The sequence below is a fragment of the Spodoptera frugiperda genome, chromosome 12, assembly GCF_023101765.2.
Source record: "Spodoptera frugiperda isolate SF20-4 chromosome 12, AGI-APGP_CSIRO_Sfru_2.0, whole genome shotgun sequence".
Classification (NCBI taxonomy): Eukaryota; Metazoa; Arthropoda; class Insecta; order Lepidoptera; family Noctuidae; genus Spodoptera; species Spodoptera frugiperda.
In genome coordinates, this window is record NC_064223.1 from 1,060,118 (window position 1) to 1,080,707 (window position 20,590).

Consider the following 20,590-nt stretch of genomic DNA (forward strand, 5'->3'; position numbering starts at 1 on the left):
TTGCGAACAAACATCTTAGATATTCAATGTATTTATTATTGTGTCTCACATAGTGACAATCAAAGAAGTTAGTTACTAAACCAAATGAAACAGCCCACAATTTTGAACACTTTATTAACTAAAAATATTGCCAAGCAAATCTGTTCTATACAACAGTTAACAATTCACAGCCTTTTATCAATAAACATTGAGTTTCTACTCAAATTAATTCAAATATTTAACATTTTTATTAAATCATCTTATAACTATAACATAATCATTTCAAACATGTATACTCACTTTAACATAAATATTTTTTTGTTTCATATGCCAATGTTAAATACAACTTTATTAGAATTAGTTAAAATTGAAATTCAAACATCTTTTAGTCCTGAGTCTCAATGCAGTAGGTCCAATAAGATTTAGAATTTATTGTTTAAAAATAGAAGGTCAATGACATAGAAGTGCTTTTTGCACAGAATACAGAAACTAGTTTTTTCTATTCCATGGCTTTTTGCACTAATTTGGCACAATAGTGTTGGTGCTTCCAACTTAACACAAAAATAGCAATTAAATTATTACAACAGAGTAACTAAATTGTCTATAATTTAAACAAACTTTAGAATATTACCTAATCTAAGTAGGTAAATACTACTTTAAAATCTACTAGATGTAAATACTAAAAAACAGCCTCCCTATTTCGAAAAGTCAAGATTATAAGACATAGAAGCCCAGTTAGATTTTCTAATTTACATCAACAAACATAACTAGCATAGGCCTAGTGTAAAGTTGTGCCCTATAAGCATGTGCAGTAAAGTTCAAAGTCTAAAATCAAGCTCAAACTAGTTATTGGTAGGGAATTAAGGTATTGGTAAAAGTTCGAAATGGTTTCTACAGACTAGAGAAGGTAAATAGAAAGTACAGCATTACAGGAAGTTCTAAATTCAAATCATGAATGTATTTTTTAACAATTTTGCACAATGGCAACATTTTTTTTATATGACAACTGCAGCAGTTGAATTATTTATGGAAATTAATATTAATTATATTTTTTCTATACTTAAATAATAACTTGAATAAACAATTAACCTTTTAGGCTCACTAAATCTAAATACAAAATATTTTCTCTCGAGTGCTTATAATTAGGTTCATACAATTAACAATAATAATTTCACACAACCCTGCGACTCAGAGTTTTATAAATATAGTTTTACATTTGAAGTAAATGGTAAAAGAAATGCATGTCGACTTGTAATAATTGACATGTTAACTCGATTGACTAAGATTTTCAGTCCAAACACGAATAAAAATATTAATAATTAAAAATGTTCTGAAAAAAAAAAATCAACAGTGTCTCAGAAGCAGTACAGTACATATACATGCACCTGGTTTGGATTGGAAGCTCAACTTTTAAAATTTTTAGGCTATCTAGATTTGCTTCACATTTTAAACATATTTAAAAATAATTGTATAGACAGATGCACCTCCGTAGAAGTAATTTTATGCATCTTAATACGAAACTTTAACATGTGGAATATAGATTTTATCACAAACGTTTGGAAGATATTTTTAAGTAGAAAGGAACATAATATTTTTGTAAGTTAAAAATAACGTGGCGCCATCTACACTGCAAAGTATCAAATGTTAACATTGATTTTGGGGGCGCCACTAGTAGGTAAAAGTTTTTTAATTTGCATCAATGGTTAATTACATAAAATAACACAGGATTTATAAAATTATAAGTACAGTATTCACTCTAAATTCTGAAAAATGTGTTTTGAGATTTCAATTAAAATTTTCATTTAAAAAATAACACGTGCCGACACATAGCCGGCACGTGTTATTTTTTTTCACATTAGGTGTTTATCCGTTGGTATGACATTGAAAGCTTATTTTATCATAAAATTAGAGCCACGTTTCACGTTCTTCAGTACAACAATGGGGTCTCATTCTAAAGGCCGTTAGTCTAGATCTACGGTAACAAATCAATTATAAATATTAACTAAATAATATATTTGCTATGACGAAACTAATTTTGTAATTAACCTAAAGTTTCAAAGTTGTTTGTTCCTAGCTATTTTAAAAATTTACGTCGTCATGTAGCTAACGGTCACCTAACCTAACTAAACTTGTGGTATTTTGCGCGTAAACTTACCTAGATACATCTACTAATAAGTAGGCATGTGCGTATTACTGTTATTGCTTCTAAGTTCTAATAAACTTTATAAAATTCAAGCTCGGGCAAAACAACCATTTTTCTATAGTTTAAAGACAAGCTTGGAAGATAAATAGTTTCTTATAGTTAGTTATAGGTAGAGAATGTAGTCACACCAATGACATTTTTTTGCTGACGCATCGCCACGTGGTCGCAACGGTCTCCTTGTCTTGGTGTGAAGAAATTTTCTGATCACACGAGTCCTTTATGAAACTCCTTTTATTTTGAGTACCCATGATAAACAGGTATCGATGACGATGCGATCATTTGAAATTTAAGCGAGTGATCATAATGAGAGTAGAGTAGGTTATATTATTTATCCATGCGAGTAGATAAAAAGGCTTGGCGTGAAGAAATAGCTGTATTTAAATCAATGATTTATTTGCCTTAGACGTAAGAAAGATGGCGCTGTTCAAAAAAAATTATAAATGAATGAGAATATACAGATTATAAGCTACATAATTGATCGTTGGTGTGTAATACCTACTAAAGTTCTTCTGAAAATTAAATTATTATGCTGTAGGCACGTGCTACGTACAATATTGTATTCCTACATGAATATTTCTTTGACACCTTAATGTGTTTAATTAGAATAATTTATTTGTTTGCTAAGCGGACGGCGGCGTGATTCGAAGACGGATTATTTGGTGCTTCGGTGTCGATGATTATTGAATATCTAGTGGTATGATTACAAGTTATGGTCATCATACTTGTTCAGTGGAATCTTGGAATGATCTTACTCGAGTTTTAAATGCACACGACGTTTGTCTCGTTAGGTACTTGAGGTTCAGTCACATTCGGACGACGAACCTCATTATTTAAAAGATTCCATAACAACAACAAAATTCGGTTACAAAAACCGTTTTAACAATGAATTTTTAAAGTTCTCTCTCATTATGTCTTATATAGGATTTCGTTCTAAGACAACACAACCAATTCACACAAAAATGTCTGCCTTTCCTCAGTGTAGGAACGTGGCGTCGATCTTAAGCCTTCTGCCACGTATGGAGAGCCTTCGTCAGTGTTGTGGAGGGGTTGGTATGTCTGGGAAGTTCTCGGGCAGTGGGGGGAGGACGTTGGCCTCGAACTGTCCAGACAAGTTGCCCGGTGGCGAGTAGTTGGCCACTACTATCACTTTACCGTCTCGGGAACGTGCTTTCCCGACGCCAAAGAATGTTGTGGCTACCCAAACCATTTGCGTGAAGTGACCTGAAACATTAAAGTAAAGAAATATAGTAAAAATAATATAAAAAAAAAAGAAAGACGATTATAATATTAGAAACGCACTAAATATTATCGTTACAAAAAAAAAAACAATTAAAACGGTTACAAAATAAAAAAAAACATTTACCGCTACTGGACAATAGATGGCGTTACATCGTAAATTTTGGTAATTTTATTCCATTTTGCGCCCCTATTGGTTTACCACTACTCAGCAACAGATGGCGCTGCGTGGTGATTTTATTATAATTTTTCGAATAATACATTTAAAAATGGTGCACATATTTTTAATTTAATGTAAAATAATAAAATTATAGTTACTCTTAAGTCTTTATAAATTATGTGACGTGTAATATAAATATAATGAGAGGTACATTATTTACCTGCGTTAACATTAGCGTGGAGAACATCGGGCTCTTTGAAATAGCTGTACTGGCGCACCGCGGCGTACCAGTAGGAAGACACTTCTTGACCTGCACACAAATTTTGTACAGAGATGAGATACATACTTTATTTACTTAGTATAATACGAGTACTCCATTTTCTTTGGTATTTATGTGAGCGAAAATATTAACTTTTTCAAAGAAAACAAGAAACAAAACAAAATATCTTATGACTTATGACATGTAAATCTAAGTAAATATAAAGATAGATAGTGATGCCTGATGTCTACTTGCATTTTTAAGTGCTTATAGTGCAACGGGGTGTACCTGTGACATCTGGCTGCAGCGCGCTGACGGGGCGCTGGTACAGGTTCTGGCCGACATCGCGGTCGTTCCTGTAGTGGAACTTGTTGGTGTGCGCCAGGTGATTGGCCCACGCCTGTGCGTAGTCGCAGAGCTGCAAAAATTACATGAAATCTTATTTTTACGTATCTCTTCAATCTGGCATGGTGGTGGTGGTGGGACTATTTAAAATATAGCTCTCCATCTAGATATATTGACGGTTGGAATGTTTACTGGAAAACTGATTGCTACGCAACGGGTAATAAGTAGTAGTAAAGTACTTTTTAAAGTGTCATGTATGTATTACATAGGAGAAAACCCTAGTAAAAATATATCCTTAGGTATTCCACAATTACAGAGTCGACTAATTCTTTTCACTGTAGCGTGTATGACACCTCGTGTTATAAGTAGCGTAAGTTAGTTGTATAACACAGTCAATTAAAGGTGATCATAAGAATCAGACGTCTCCTTCATTTACTGCCTAAGTCACCACATTGCATCACAATTTAAAACTAATTTTCTAAACGGTTAACAAAACATGTAGCAAAATGTGTAAATAGATCCCGAGTGTATCATTTTGGCGCCCACCGTGGGACCAACAATTTCGACTATAATGGTGAATATTTTAACGTAAGAGTAACGTATGTGGGGATTAATCACCTCTGGAGCCATGTAGAGCTGCGGAGCGCCGTGTCGCTGGCGGTAGACGTTGTGCCAGCACAGGCACTCGGTGATGAAGTCGCTGTCCTGCCAGGCAGTGCGCACCTCGCTCCACTGCACCACCATACTCACTGGCTTGGATTGCAGCACCTGCCAAGTATATATTGCAAAGAACTTTAGTGATAAATATTCGCCATTTTAAAATTATTGTTTTATTAAATATGTTATCAGATCATTGTTTAAGAATCATGGGTTCTTGATCAGTATTTTGGTTTTCATCACGTAAATAAATGCCTAAGTAAGTTTAAATATTTTAAAATTAAGAATGCTTTGTATTTGACTATGCGTATAAATACTTTATTTCACTATTTAATGAGGCATTTTTGTTTTAATTCTTTTTTGTTCTACATAATATCGAGTAACGCAATTAGGCATCTATTATTTTAGCTATTTGTTAAACGAAAACTGTAGTTAACTTTAAAATAATATCTAATCCCACCCAAAACATAAATGTGAAAGGCTGCCAAGTTCGATAATATTGGAATGCTTCGCCTATAAAAGAAGTGAGATCTAAATAAGTACCAAGTTCCATACACAGACTTCAGTTAAAAATGATATAACAAGTTGGCAAGTTTTCACACACTTTGTTATAAACCTACTAAACGCAATGAGTCAAGTATATAATTTTCTATTAAAACTTGCCAAGTTATATCATTTTTAACTGAAGTCTGTGTATGGAACTTGGTACTTATTTAGATCTCACTTCTTTTATAGGCGAAGCATTCCAATATTATCGAACTTGGCAGCCTTTCACATTTATGTTTTGGGTGGGATTTCATTTATTTTTGTAAGGTTTATTTTCTTTTTTTCTTATTTTACTTTACTTTGACTAAATACAAACCTTCGTAACGAATTTTAGGTCGGTACGACCATTGGAAGATATAGATAATTTTTTTGTTTTACTTCCTTAGGGGTATGAATTTACACCTTCATTATTTTTAAAACCGACTCACACTTGGCCATTTTCAGATTTTTTCCTTTACCTTGACCTAAAGACCTACCTCCATGCCAAATTTCAAGTCAATACGACCATTGGAAGTGGTCTAGGTTTTTGATGAGTGAGTAAGTGAGTGAGTGAGTGAGTCAGTCAGTGAGTGTATAGTAAAAATAGCGATTTTCTGACGTCGGATATCTCAAGACCTACACATTTATGAAATTTTGTATTTTAGATAAGTAAGTAGATCTCGACAGATACTAGAAATTTCATATGCGTAGATAAAATAGATTTTGAGTTATAGGTGGGTCGAACTTGGCCCGAAATGGTTCGTGTAATATAACCCACGGCCGGTGTGTCGGTTTTTTGCTCGAACTTGGCGGACACACTGCCGTGTGTCTAGATAAGGTAGGTATGTCACAATACATGTAACATTTACGCAACGCAACTTAAAGTCAATCCATCCATTACTATAGGCCCAAAATCCCCTTTTCTTCGCGATATTTTTGGGCCTGAGCCAAATAAATTAGAGGACTGGTCCCAAATAGGATTTATGTGAAATATAGCGCACGTGTATACAAGTAGACGTGTGTAGGTAGGTACATACGTGTGCGACGTAATGCAACATACCGACGAGGTGCTTGCATTTCTACGGTCGACGTGAATGCGGCGGTGCGTTATTTTCAGTTCACCTATTTTATATTCTGCTTTTACCTATTTCGACTACCGATTTTAACGCTGGTAGGAAACAGAAGTATATCGTATTCGAAAATTCTATATAATAATATTGAATTTTTATGGTAGGTATAAGCCGAAGAACGAACAGTCACCTGATGGTAAGCAACCGCTGCCCATGGACACTTGAAACATCACAGGCGTGCGTTGCCGGCCTTTTGGGGGTTAGGAATTTAAGGGTTGTTAGGGAATCGGGATTGGGAAGATTGAGCCTCTAGTAACCTCACTTACACAACGCAAGCATTGTTTCACGTCGGTTTTCTGTGAGGCCGTGGTATCACTCCGGTCGAGCCGGTCCACTTATACCGAAGCATGGCTCTCCCACACTTAAAGACTAAACTTTTATCGAAAAAGAAAAACCGATAAACTGATGAAAGAAAATTATACCTAATGTGAAAATTCGACCTTAAAGTTGGTAAAGAATAAAGTCCTATATTACAATCATGAATTATGATTCAATCTCCATAATTCAGAATTTCACAAGAAATAAAATATGATTCGCAGCCGTTACAGGTGGAATAATGGGAGGAACATTGTTTTAATGGCTCATCAATCAAATGAAGCACCGGCTGTTCCGCCACGGAACGTGGTGCGCAGCTCAGCTAGGTAGGTAGGTATCTATTTTGAATAATAAATACTTTCTCTTCTTTCTAATACATGTTGAAAATGATTGATAGGTTACCTAGTGTTACCTACTCCGGAGCTGCGGACTACCTAGCGGGTTTACCGGGGCTGCGGCTCGAAAAGCAGGAGTAGGAACGGGGTGATTTTTAGTCAGTAAGAGTCTGACACTCTCTCTCGCCTCACCCAAGGCGGGAGAAGAAATTGGATGATTTTCCCCCTTAAAAAAAGTGTCTCTCATCTACTACAGGTAGTATTCATTTTTAGATAACTGATGTTATGCCAAAACACAAACGAAAAGTCTTCGGTAGTAAATAAATTTTGTTTCTAGGTATTATCTATCAAGTCCAGATTTCACTATAGATTTTTATTTTAAATACCTAGATATCTTCGATTACTCCGACAAGCGAAACTAGCTAAATGTTTTAAGGTAGCTTTGCATAGCCCATTGTGTTTTGACAACTTTTGACTTACGACTACTATGTTATGTAAACGAATTCAGTCATAAATAAATATGTGTCCAAAATATTTAATTACAATATTTCGTGTGGAACATAAAGCGTTATAAATGTCGCCCTATTATGTGGGCGTCATCACTTAATGTAATGCAAATATGCAGCTTAAAATAAAGTGACCCCGAGTGGCTAGTAGCACGCGATTGGTGGCAACAAAACGCTTAATTTCATTTTAATTGGCGCCATTTTTTTCGCTAGGTTGGTACTCTGTTGCAGGTAACGTTCAAAGTGTATTTTAATGAGGCACTCGTTTCGTATTACTTCAGTGAATTGCCAGATTAAAATATTCTCTGGGGAAAAATTGTGCTGTTTAATTTTATTCGGATTCAGATTGTATGAGCATTGTAGCTGTGCTTTCAATTAATTAAACATTTAATTTTTAATTCAACTGCATTTTCAACCTACAATTAGGTAACAAAATATACGAATAGTAAAACATATGAATCCTGAATACGAAATAAAAAACGAACAGTTTCTAATAAAACTTTGTTTATTTACTTTTTAATCATCGTTCAGAAACTTCTTAATTAATTTGAGATTGTTGAAAAGTTTCCCACTGGCTGCGTCAGACTACCTATTACATAAAGGGTGTTGATAAAACGAAACTTCATCTCAACAGTATCGCGGTTTCGTTATAAAAGTTGATAAAAGGCGGGACTCTGTGGCGAGGCGAGGTCGGAGGCTCCCCGACTTCTGGCCGAAGCCACAAGGGGGGCAAACTCTTTAAGACGAGTGGCCGCAGTACTCATTACTCTAAAAGCCTGGAGTCTCTCACGGCTCAGGCACAAGTCACAACTTTACGCGTATAACTAATATCCACATTTATTTTATTTATAGTTCTAACATATTTATCACTCCATCTGTGTCTAGATTTATTCTTTTACAGGTGTAATATAGTTGAGCTGAGCTTGTGTTTTTTATTCTAACCGATTTATTTATATCTTGTGCACAGACCAACCTAAGTATTACCTACCCTACTACCTATCAAGTACCTACATCACACAAAAAATGGATATAAAAACACGGACCACATGTAGATACGGAGTTCTACAACCACATCAACCTTCTCTAATTCAATAAATTAGATTTCCAACTTTACTACAAAAAAATAAAATTGAAAATCGATAAAAAAAACATTTAAAAAGTTCTTGCGTAAGTATCTACCTACATACAATCACAACATGCGTAGGTACGTAGCTATAGTAGCAAATTATTTCCAACGGCTGAGCATCCATTCATGCTAAAGAACGTGGATTAATGTCCTTTCAGCCTTACACGCTCAGTCTTCAAACATTCACGCTTGGCAAGTTCTGTTTGAGCCGCGGCTCCGCGTCTGAACGGAGTAAATTGCTCATGAGCTTGAGTTCGCCACCGCCACCTGAATCTTGTTATAATTACCGTCTGCGAGCGGGTACCGGGAACGTGGCGCAGAATTAATTGAACGTTACAAATGGTTAGGTTAGGTATAAAGTATGGACTAGTGGGACCTATTTACATTGTAGGTAGATCCATTACTGTAAAAATAAAAGCAAACTCGTTACTATTACGTTAACTAATGTCTTAAAGAGGTAGTATAGTTATAGGTAAATAGAAATTAAACTATAAAATTTCGGATAATATAAAACATTTTTTTTTTGCTAGGTCGGTATAAATATTGTGTATTGTAAAGTAGGTATAATTTTAGGGGTAAACAGTTAGTCCGTTACAATAATTAAATTGTAGATTTTCCTGTCATATAATAATTTTTAATGTGTCAAATAATAGCTTTTTTTTTTTTTTGAGGGTGGAAATCATCCAATGACTTCTCCCGCCTTGGGCAAGGCGAGAGGGAGTGTCAGACTCTTACTGACTAAAAACCACCCCGTTCCTTCTCCTGCTTTTCGACCCGGAGCTCCGGTAAACCCGCTAGGTAGTCCGCAGCTCCGGATCAGCAAATAATAGCTTAGAACCAAAAAGTCCCGCAGTGCCCGTCCGCATATGCGGACATTTATGGTTGAGAAACTGAGTGGTTGCTAGGAACCACTGAGAATCACGAAATCGAAAAGCGTAAAGTATAATATTACGGGATCAAAGCCAGATCCGCACAATTTAGGTGGAACCTTCTGTAGTAAAATTGCTTTTCTTAAGAACAACTTCAAATGAGTATTTCAAGATTTTAATAACATTCACCAAAGAACGAAACATGAGCGGCTAATTTCATCAAAAGTAAATTGATTGGAATACAGAAAGTTGGGATTGAGTTCTGTAGGTACGGTATATAAAGCCAAAAGTACTGTGAATTGATTGAAAATGTCCTGGTATAAATATATTAAAGTGTATAGTAAATATAGCTGTCTGTTTGTTACATAAAAGAAGGTCACGATCACATGGCGCGGTGCCAGCAAACCGCCCCCTATTTGAACGCAGACAATTTCCATATTTTTCAATAGGTACCTATCTAAAGTTACGCAACTCTTTGGCTCTCCGAATGAGAAAAATAAAAGAGAACAAATAAGTTTCGAGAAAAATCAAAGAGAACAAACTGCATTCGATATTTGAAATTACGTAATTTGCTTTACCTACGTGTGGTGGTCTTGCAAAAGTTTAACATTTTATTTTCAAAATTGCCTTGATTTTGTAAAAATGTTTCTATATCCAATATTTTTTAAATTTAAACAGTGATGGCAACGTTTAAACAAGCATTTAGTCGCAATTTACCGTAGGTACCTTTGTTGTTGTAGATATTGGGATTATAAGTACCTTCCATTTACCAACACGTTGAAACCGACCAAGCAGGTCAATATTTAGACAAAAACTTAGATAACCCTAAAGTTATGATTTAGGGGTCCCTGCGTGATAAATTACGACACCCACTGCTTACCGGTAACCACGTAAGATACGGTTTCGCCACAAATCCTTCAATTAATTGGGACTCCAATACTATACCTTGTAAAGTTCATTACAAATTGGACAGTGGAATTAAGTCGCAATATCCTAGTTTGGATCAAAATCTACTCAACTTTGAGCAGGAATCTTAATCATTAAGGATTGAGTATACATCTTTATCATCCTTAATCATCTTAGATTGATGGATAAAAGCAATTAATACCTAATATTTTTAACTAGCGATAGTTAGTAGTCTCGGTTTCGGTACATATAATATTATTCTTTAACTATCTCAGTGTTTATATGCATAAAAAAACATTGCAACAAACTCAGCAACAAAGAACACAACATAATGTTCTTTTAAAATATGTTTGGGTTTCCTAGTGGCTTTTGACAAGCTAGAGTTTTAACATAGTTTCAAAGTGTTTCAAAACTATTCCTCAGTGACGATTTTGTTCCGAAAACGATTGCTAAAGACTGGGTTAAATATTAGCCATTAAATGATTTTGAGTACGGCAGTAAGTGATCTAATACAAAACCTAACAAAAACGGTTCGCAAAATTCATCATTGTCAGTCAAAACATGTTTTTTCCACAAGTCCCACTCCAAATAAGTGCCAAATGAGAATTATCTCAGTAGACGCTCATACATACCTACCTAAATAAACATCATTTATGTTTTATTTACGACAACCAAATCGAATCCGAAACAGCCTTTTGTCCTAAATCTTCTAATTAACTTCGTTTCGACACAAATAAGGGTGCTTGGGTCAAGGACAACTCGATAGGGAAGTTACGACCGTGCCCTCTTCAGAAAAGTTATTTCATTTCAAATTATGAGATTAGTAGAACGACTGGATCGTGGAATTTTGGAAACAAACGTTAATGTAATGTAGATTGAGGGACGGGCTCGCGAGCCGCAGACAATAACGGTTGCTAGGCAACAGTAAATTAACTGTCTAGGAAATTATGTTGAAATGAAAATTAATTCTGAAATAATGAGATGGTTTTATTTAATTGAAATTTTAACCTGGATGTTTACTGTCAGGTTAATTTTGTTAAAGATTCCTTTAATTGTATTGTTAGGTTAAATTACGATACCTTTAAAAATATAGGTAAGTAAATGAGCAATCGGCCATTGCATCAGATCCGTTCTGCATTAAAATATGTTTAGGTCGTTTCGAGACCTACGATAGGTATAGAACCTATGTAGTATGTAGGTATGTACCTTTAAAATTTATAAATTCATGTTCAAAACTATCGTGATGTAAGAGGATATAAAATTCAAGTAGGTACGTATAGCTATGTAAGTAAGGATACACGTGGCCTCTGCGGTGCAGTTGCAGTTCCAACGTTCAATATCCGCACGGACCCGCATTTCCAATACCTAGATACTCTGTGTACGTTGTTACATCCGCCCACAGACCCAGCTACTTCCTACCGCCAAAACTTAAAATTCAATATGGCCGCTTCTAGGACATTGTGTACCGAGCTTTATTGCGCCATTTTCCTAAGTTGTTCGTGTCGTGTTGTTACTGTAAACCTGTCATTATTTGCCTGTGTAATCTACAAAGTGTGTTGTAAACAATCGGAACCGTCATTTCCTGCCGAAAGTGGTGTAAGGAATGATTGCCTTTTGTTTTGTTTACTACGAGTAGCTGTTTACTCACACTAGTAAAAGAAAATAATGATCGCATACGAACACGTATAAATATGGTATTTATTGTGTGTTTTCTCTGTGAAGGCGCTGTATTTATCTGAGTAGGTGTCTGTCATAGATCATATTAAAGAAGAATATTTCTGTGGTATGATCTGTACTCGTTTCCTACTCAGGGGAAATCAACAGGAGGATTACGAGTATAAAATATGAAATAATTTTACTAATGTCCCGCGGAAAATGTCATATTACCATACCCAGAGTAATTTTTGGTTCCACATTTTATTATAATTCTAAAGCGAAATAGTTAGGTGGGATATGAAATCTGTTAGACATTTTCCACACAGTGTCATATTATTATACAGTCATGCATCTTAAGTACTTTATTATACCGATTCTGGTAAAGCCCATCAGAATTACTTTTAAAAATTCTTTAATTGTTACTCATTATTATGTTTCCATTGTATAAGTATCGTTATTATATTCAGTTTTACCTATTAGCATAAATATATCAACAACTACTTATTTCTGAAACTACAAGCACCCAACATCGCATATACATTTAACATTTTCAAAAGCCTCTCACAGCTCCCTTGTTTTACACGTCAAATCCGAAAAATCCCTTTACTTCAGCCGAGGGGTGCTTAAATCTCGATGTGAGAGACACACTTGCCCCAGAAATTGGTGACAAAGTACCGAATTATCATGCAACCCGAACATCTCTAACGACTAACGAGGTTTTCAAAGAGAGAAAAGATCCTCTTTGACCCTGTGTTCTTCTCATCTTACATTTGTGATGATGTAGCGAGAATGTTAAGTTACAGTTCGATCTAGAAGTAGCCTCGTGTGTCTATGTTATGCATGTACCTTTAATTTTGATGTATGATTTGAAACCACTGTATAAAGAGTTAAAATGTTAAATAATATATTATTTTTTATGTTATCGGTTTACTCACGTAACTGTTTGATGAGGAACTCGACTAGTTTCAAGCCATGCTAGAGGATCATATTCATGAGCAGCATTCCGCGACACACGACGCGGCGATTGTCGCGCTGCTATTCTAACAGCGTGCAAAGTAGTGTAAAGTTACGTGATTAAGCCGATAACATAGTAATTAATTTAGTATGTCTCACGAAAGTTAATTATAAAAACTAAAGATATGTTTGAAAAATCATCCAATGACTCCTCTTGCCTTGAGCAAGGTATGAGGGAGTGTCAGACTAAAAACCACCCGGATAGGCCGGCTAGCAAGATAATTAAACAGGATAAGAACTCCTTTTATCAAACATCTAACAGCTAGGCAGTTTCAGGCAGTAGCTGATCCTGAAAGATTTTATCTAGTTTTCCTGCCAATACAGTAAAATAGAAAAAGTCTAGACCGATGCTTGATATTTATTAGAAGTTCGCTCACTGTAATAACAAGAACCAATAGCTTATATCTCAAGTTGGATCTAGCGTCGTAGTGACGTACTTATTTTAAGAGGTTGTACACGAGATTCTCTTATGTAGGTACATACACAGATAGATACATATTATAGGTCTAATCTACAGATGGGTCAATCCAATATTATTGATACTCGGATATTAATGGCCTTGCCTAAAATGTTCCATATTTCGGGTCTATTCTTGGTAGATTAGGGCTAACGAGTTTTTTAAGCGGCGAGTGGAAATAGTTCTTGCGTCAACTTAGTGCTGAGTCAGTGATAAATGAACTTGTGGTGATGTGGCCTTTTTGGACGGCTAATTTTTTAGCCTACCTCCTTTTATTAAACGTTGCGAAATAATATCATATGACATAAGAATAAATGTTTAAATTTAAAATGACAAGTCGGACGGTTGTTGCTCAAGTGTAATATGCCCTTTAGTCTACATTTGTCGGTCAATTGTAAAAGTTCTGTAGAAAAATGGTAGTGGTTATGGTGGTTGGTGGTTCAAGTACATTAAACAATCATTCAGCATTAGACTGAGTCCAGTTATAATACTAACCTGTACATATTATCTAAACAATGTTCCCAAATAAATTGTGCGTCCAAAATGAAATAACGGACGATATAAATATTCACACATGTGTAGACACAGGACCGCTGTTACAAACAGAAACAGAAATACATAGGTACGCAGTCGACCCTCGAAAACAAAGCTTAACAAACTCTACAACCGTTTTTAACCCATTACAAAAGCTCCGAAAATATCTCACTAAGTACCTACCACCGTTACATAAACACATAGGTAACACAAATGTCAGCCAACATTATCCAATTCCCAACTTTGAGGAAAGGTTTCACCTTTTTGTCACATCATAGGTCATTTTCATGGTTCGAAGCGGCTCACTGAGCACGATCGGTACCTCGCCGGTAAAAACTTCCGTATCTCAGGTCAAGGACGCGTGCCATTTCACCAGATCATAATATTATGCATATTACATTACGTAAACAATAAAACAACTCGTATAGGATGTACAGTTGTTGTCCTTGCCAAACTCGCCGCCATGTTTAAAAAGTTTATGCTCGTTCTTGAGAACAAGTTATAAGTACGTTATTTTTCAAAAGTTTGAAATTAAATTCGAACGTGTTCGTGAAACTTTTAATGAGGTTTGATACACCTTGTAGACCTTTTTGCGCATTAGAAATACTTATTGTGTACCTGTTGTAAAAGTAAGGTAAAATAATATAGCCTAATTTAATTAATTTTCGTTTTGTTCGTTTAAAACTACTTGTTTGCAATCAATGAGATTAAAAACATCGAGTGTTGATTTTATGAATGAAACTGGTACTTACCCTTTGTAAAAGCTTGGGCCGATTGTCGAGAGTCTCTTCATTACTATTCTTACTTTGTTCGTTGTCATTTTTATTGGCGTTTCTGTGAACAAAATATTGTATTAAATTCCTAACAATAAAGCATGCACAAGAACCAAAGAGGGTCACAAACAAAAAAAATATATGTAACCTTTAGCCGCAGGTATTTAAATACAATCTACAATGAGATATGGTCCAGCCAACCATTGTTTGTGGAAATATTTTATGTACGGTGTTGTCCCATGTTGGGCGCCAATACAATCAAATTTTATTCTTTTTACCAAAGGTATATGATTAACTAAAGTAATTACACATATAATCTTTTTCAACTTAAACATAATGTCTGTCCTGTACCTAATTACCTATATAACATTCGTATATCGCATACCGTGTACTAAGAGCGCCAGTAGAGTAATCATAATGAATAATACAGTGCCGTCCTGAGCTCTCTGTCTGCGGACTTCAGCATTGTCATTGTGAATGTAATGAGTTGTATGCAATGTACATTATGTAGTGCGACCTCATTGGTGAAGTGCATTTGCCGCAAGACTGCTGAACTTGAGTCAACGAGTCTCCGAATGTAGCTATTTTAAAAATTCAGTACTAGAGCTATTTATAGGAAATCGTCTCCCTTTCAGTCTCACTTTCAGTACGATTCGCGACGACGCGACGCCCGCTTCTCATGCATGAGGGTGTGAGTTCAAAAAAGAGTAGAGTACCAATGCGACTTTTTCCTAGTTCTTTATGCCTATGTACTCTCTAAAATTATTTTTACATGATGTGTTGTGTGCATGTGTTTGTGAGGTTACCGGAGACCCAATTACCTCCCTTCCCAATTCCCGATTCCCCAGCAACCCTTAAATTCCTAACCCCCAAAAGACTTCTACGCTTTGTAACGCCTCTGGTGTTTCGGGTGTCCATGGTCGGCAGTGATTGGTTACCATCAGGTGATTCATCTGCTCGTTTACCGGCTTATACCTTAAAAATACAAGATAATACATAAGTATAATGACTCTGTAAAGAACTAAGTTCATCAGTTCATATAAGTTCTGAATGACTGCATTCACCGCCCACCGTGGAAGCAGTATGAAGCACCATCCATATGTAAGCCCTCTCTGACTTTGATTAAACGAGACGTCGCTCGGTGTAAAGTGGTTGGGAGGTCAAGCGTCGGAGCGGTTTAAGGCTCCCTCTATACAACGAAGAAATTTTAATTGCACTTCAAGAATGTTTTCAGCAATAAATGCCAGTATGTGTAATGCTAAGCATGCCATATTTATTTATTTTTATTGAGCCTAGCAATAGAACGTTTTCGTATTTTAAGAACATACTACACAATAAATACCTATAGCTATAATAACTAAGTAATAAAAGGTGATTTTATTGGAAAACACCAAAAATTTCCAGACTCTATCCTAAAGTCCTACCGCGGGACGATCATGGCTGAAATCTAATCTAAATCTAAATTGGAACATTCTAGAATAATACGCATCCGAAAAAAATGAGGATCAAAACAAAGCAAAACCTTTTTATTTTGCCAAAGAAGCACAGGTACTCATATTACCCACAAACTACTTTAGTAGATGAATGGAAGCCAGGAAACTAGCCAACTATGAAGAAAATGGCGGAAATGTTGCCCCTTTCAAGATAACCTGGCTATTCTTAGAATATTGAGGAAACTATAAGGCAGCATTCCATTGTTACACTTATCTCCCCCCTCCCCCCACACACCTTCGTGAACCTTGGCAGGTATGGGAGTGAAACGCCGCACGCGATGTGCAAGCCAGATCGCTAAATTGTATAGTGCCAGCTAAATGGCTGGTGGTTTGAAATGCGAGTGTTTTATTCAGCTAGCTAAGTGAATGGTGTTGTAAAAAGCTTTAAAAGCGTGATATGACGGAATTTTGAGACTATGGTGTAATTGCTTTGATTTTTGGCCCCCAACGTGGGACTCTTAAAATAGATGACTTATGACTTACAAATTAAGAATATTAAACATTGCACTGCGTATTTTTGCACTGCGCATTGTGTTAGAAGTCTCATAACCAGTGTACCTAACCACAGCGTTGTTTACATTTTTTGTTTTTTCAGCGTGGTACGCATTTACTAAACTAAGTAGCTATCGGGAACGAAAATTGTGTCTGATTGCTTTCAATACTATCAATTATTAAGTCAGCGTCAGAATTCATTGAGAGAGATGTTGTTTTAACTTTTTACGCGATTTTTTATGCGATTCATCTTATTGGCGCCCAACTTGGGACCATCTGGTATCAATATTTTAAGTATTTTGCAATTTACTTACCGGTCAGGTTGTAGCAAGGCAGGTGACACCTTTTTCCTGAGGTTAGCTAGCGCGGTCAGCTCCTCTCTCTTCCTGGAGGGGGGCGGCGCGCCGCATAACGTCAACATCGGCGTAGGCGCAGGCTGTTGGGTGCGCGATAGTAATCTAAAGACAAAAAGTAAAGGAATAATAATTTTCATCACATTATAAAAATTATAGGGTTTTTAACAAACTAACCTAATAAGTATAACTTGCGAAATATCTATAGACGCTATTAGGTGCTAAACATTCGTCGATTTGTAAAATGAAGTACTTAATTAAATCATTCATATTTCTCAGCTTCAAGTTTTCGTGCCAAAATTCCTCATCGCAATACCCCAAATATTTTACTATTCTCCCTTGATTGTGAACACAAAAAAATCTATTGACGAAATGTAACGATAGATAAATGTTACATAAGCTTAATCCGGTTACATAACTTATATAGCGGACTAAAGCTGCAGCTCGTATTGATGGGCACGTAGGTACATACATATGTATATGTACAATGTACATAGTACATAGGTTAGTATGTATGTGCTACATCCATCACTTCGACGGAACTTTCCGATTCTCGGAAGATACAGAATAGGATTGAAATCTATTTTCCGTTACGTCATTTATTTCTGTAACCCCGTATATCTTAGACTGCAGTTGTGTGGTGTGTTGGTCTTGGTAGAATGGACATATTTATTTGTTTTTATTTTACCTCTCTAACTCTCACTGCGGGTATCGTAAAACTACAGATTTATTATTCATAGCATGCTGGACCATGGAGGGTCAATCTCCAAAAAGGGCGAATTCGTGTGATCGCCCTGGCGCTTTTCAGATATAGATATTTAATGGTAATTATTTATCTCATTGAAAATAACAAAAAAATACTATTTGAATATCATTATTTTCAATGACATACATAATGAGTATTTTGGACGTTTTGGAAATTGACCCTAGAGGAAGTCTTTAACAGTCCAACATTGAACTATAACGAGGTGTTGGTGGGATGTAATTTGCTTCTTCTTGCATCTGTGCTTACGAAGATACTTTTCATTTAACACGTTTATTTCGAAAATGTTTGCGAAATCTTCTCTTAATTCTTTTAGTTCCCTTACACTTCTCAAGTCAATGAATATTGTTTCCCGACGAAACTGCAAAAATGGAAAAATTGTTTCGCAACCTGTACCTCTAAATTCTCCAAATTCTCTAGAGATACTGTTTGCTTGCGAACCCTAGACAGACCAAAGAAGTAACCCAAGTAGTAGTAAAAGTTGTAAGTAGGTAGTTCTGCAGTAACACAAATCGTGGTGTAACTTGTACGAGCAAGTTGTAGTTCCGCATAGTAAAAAATATTCAAGCTAAGGCCTTTGCTGCGCCGTTTAACTTTCGATTCCCTGAGGAAGACCTTTCAGAACGTATTGCTTGCTGTAACATCAGTGTCGACAGGGGCTATGCAATAGGGAGGTAGAAACTGATGACAGTTAGGATCACAATTGAATTACTTACAATGTAGTTTACAACATACTTACTATAACTTCGTTGCATAGCGCATGGATGGAGCAATTTAGATATGGAGAAATTTTGGCCAGTGTATTGCTAAAAGTTGGACTTAATTATAAGGAACTTTTTAAATAGTGCGTGCATCTCTTTCTGCCCTTGACGAATAAAAGGCATGATGTCTAGTTACATAAACATTTGACAACAAACTAAGTGGTTTGATTACATGGACAATTGTATTGCATAATAAATAATAATAAATTCGACGGTTTTAATTTATTTTACAGAAATCTCTCGTTTAAAAGATACTAGAGGAGAAATTAAAATCACAATTTTACCGCGTACCTATAATATTAAATTAAAAGGATAAGATAAAATAATGAAACGCTAAAACGTTCGTAGAGAGAAAGGTATTGGAAAACAGTAAAGAACAAAAATATTAAAAAAAAACTACGAATTCCCCTGTAACAACGCGTACAGAAACAATGGTCTAAGCTAGGCGACACTTAGACAGTAATTATGCCATCGACGGTGAAGAAATACCAAGCAAATTACCAGTAATTTATCTACCAAATAAATATCATACTTTTGTAATTCGGGTAATATAAAAACGGTGTTTAAATCGGTAAAAATACATTCACTTATTTACAAAAAACTACGAAACGAAAGTGTCAACCCGAACTGCGAAGTGTAGACCGTAAGTATTCTTTCTTTTATTTAATTCATTGAGCGAAATCGAATAATATGGAAATTACTATCAATTCTCAAGATGTCACACTTCGATCTCCAAATCAAAACGGAACACTGATCAGTCAAAAAATAAACAAAAATACCTTTTAGAGGCCGGCGTCCTCTTCGACAGTAGTGTGTAATCGTAGAGATTGGAACTCGACGGGTTGTTGTTGAGGGCGGGGGGGTAATACGAGTCGTCATCTTTATAATTGTTGTTGACTAGAGCAGATTTCAAAGGTAATAACTCAACAGTGTCGTTGGGACGGTGTTCGCGTGGTGTTGTCATCGCGGGACTGGCATCGTGCGGCCACGCCGGCTGCTTGCAGCCTACTGAAAGATGTGGCCTTGAAAATGGTGCAGCGTAGGGCTGGGTACCCGCACTTATCTGTTGTTATCGAGGAGGCTGGGAGATGAGTCTTTCTTTTTGTACTGTTTCAAAATATTAGCTGCCTACCTAATGCTTAGTGTAGATGTGACAACTTCTGTATCCCATGGGAAAATATTATTTTCCATTAAAGATGGGTATTTACTAGATATTATTACGTACTCAATAGTTTGTTTAGCGACCGATATCTGATACAGTAAAATCTCAATAAAATATAAGAATTTGATGATTCCAAATTATTTATTTTTATACAAAATACCTATAGCATGCTGATGCGCCACCATCGTCTAAATAGCTCTAACAATCTCCAGCTAAATCTTTTAGGATCTTGTGTGGGAAACATTTTCAGGTCAGCAAAACTCCAAGGCCACGTAACTTTGTAATGTCATTTCATATTTACATGTACAATTAGATATAGTCTAATTGTATCCCCAACTGCTATATTGTAACAGAAACAAACAAATAAATAATATTTTACAGAATTGAGCACATCACTAATGCCTAGAGGGGGAGGTGCCAGGCAGTTCTGTTGCGAATCCCGGGTCGCGCATGCGTGCAGATTTGCGCTTTCTGCTGTCATTCGGAGCCATCCCCGATAGAACAAGACAATGCGACTTTCTATGAAACCACAGACATTAGCTTCAGATTTTAGCTGATAGGTAATTATTTTAAATATCCTT

General features: G+C 35.9%; 1 protein-coding gene across 1 annotated transcript; it reads right to left on the reverse strand.

Annotated features, from left to right (window-relative positions):
* Positions 1–97: 97 nt before the first annotated feature.
* LOC118263026 (uncharacterized) lies at positions 98–19,870 on the reverse strand. Its single transcript, XM_035574766.2, has 7 exons — positions 19,627–19,870; positions 17,285–17,428; positions 14,965–15,046; positions 4,801–4,950; positions 4,126–4,255; positions 3,799–3,888; positions 98–3,403 (listed from the first exon to the last, which is right to left on the reverse strand). Exons 1-7 carry the CDS (start codon positions 19,809–19,811, stop codon positions 3,213–3,215), a joined length of 972 nt encoding a protein of 323 aa, XP_035430659.1. The 5' UTR covers positions 19,812–19,870; the 3' UTR covers positions 98–3,212.
* Positions 19,871–20,590: the final 720 nt, after the last annotated feature.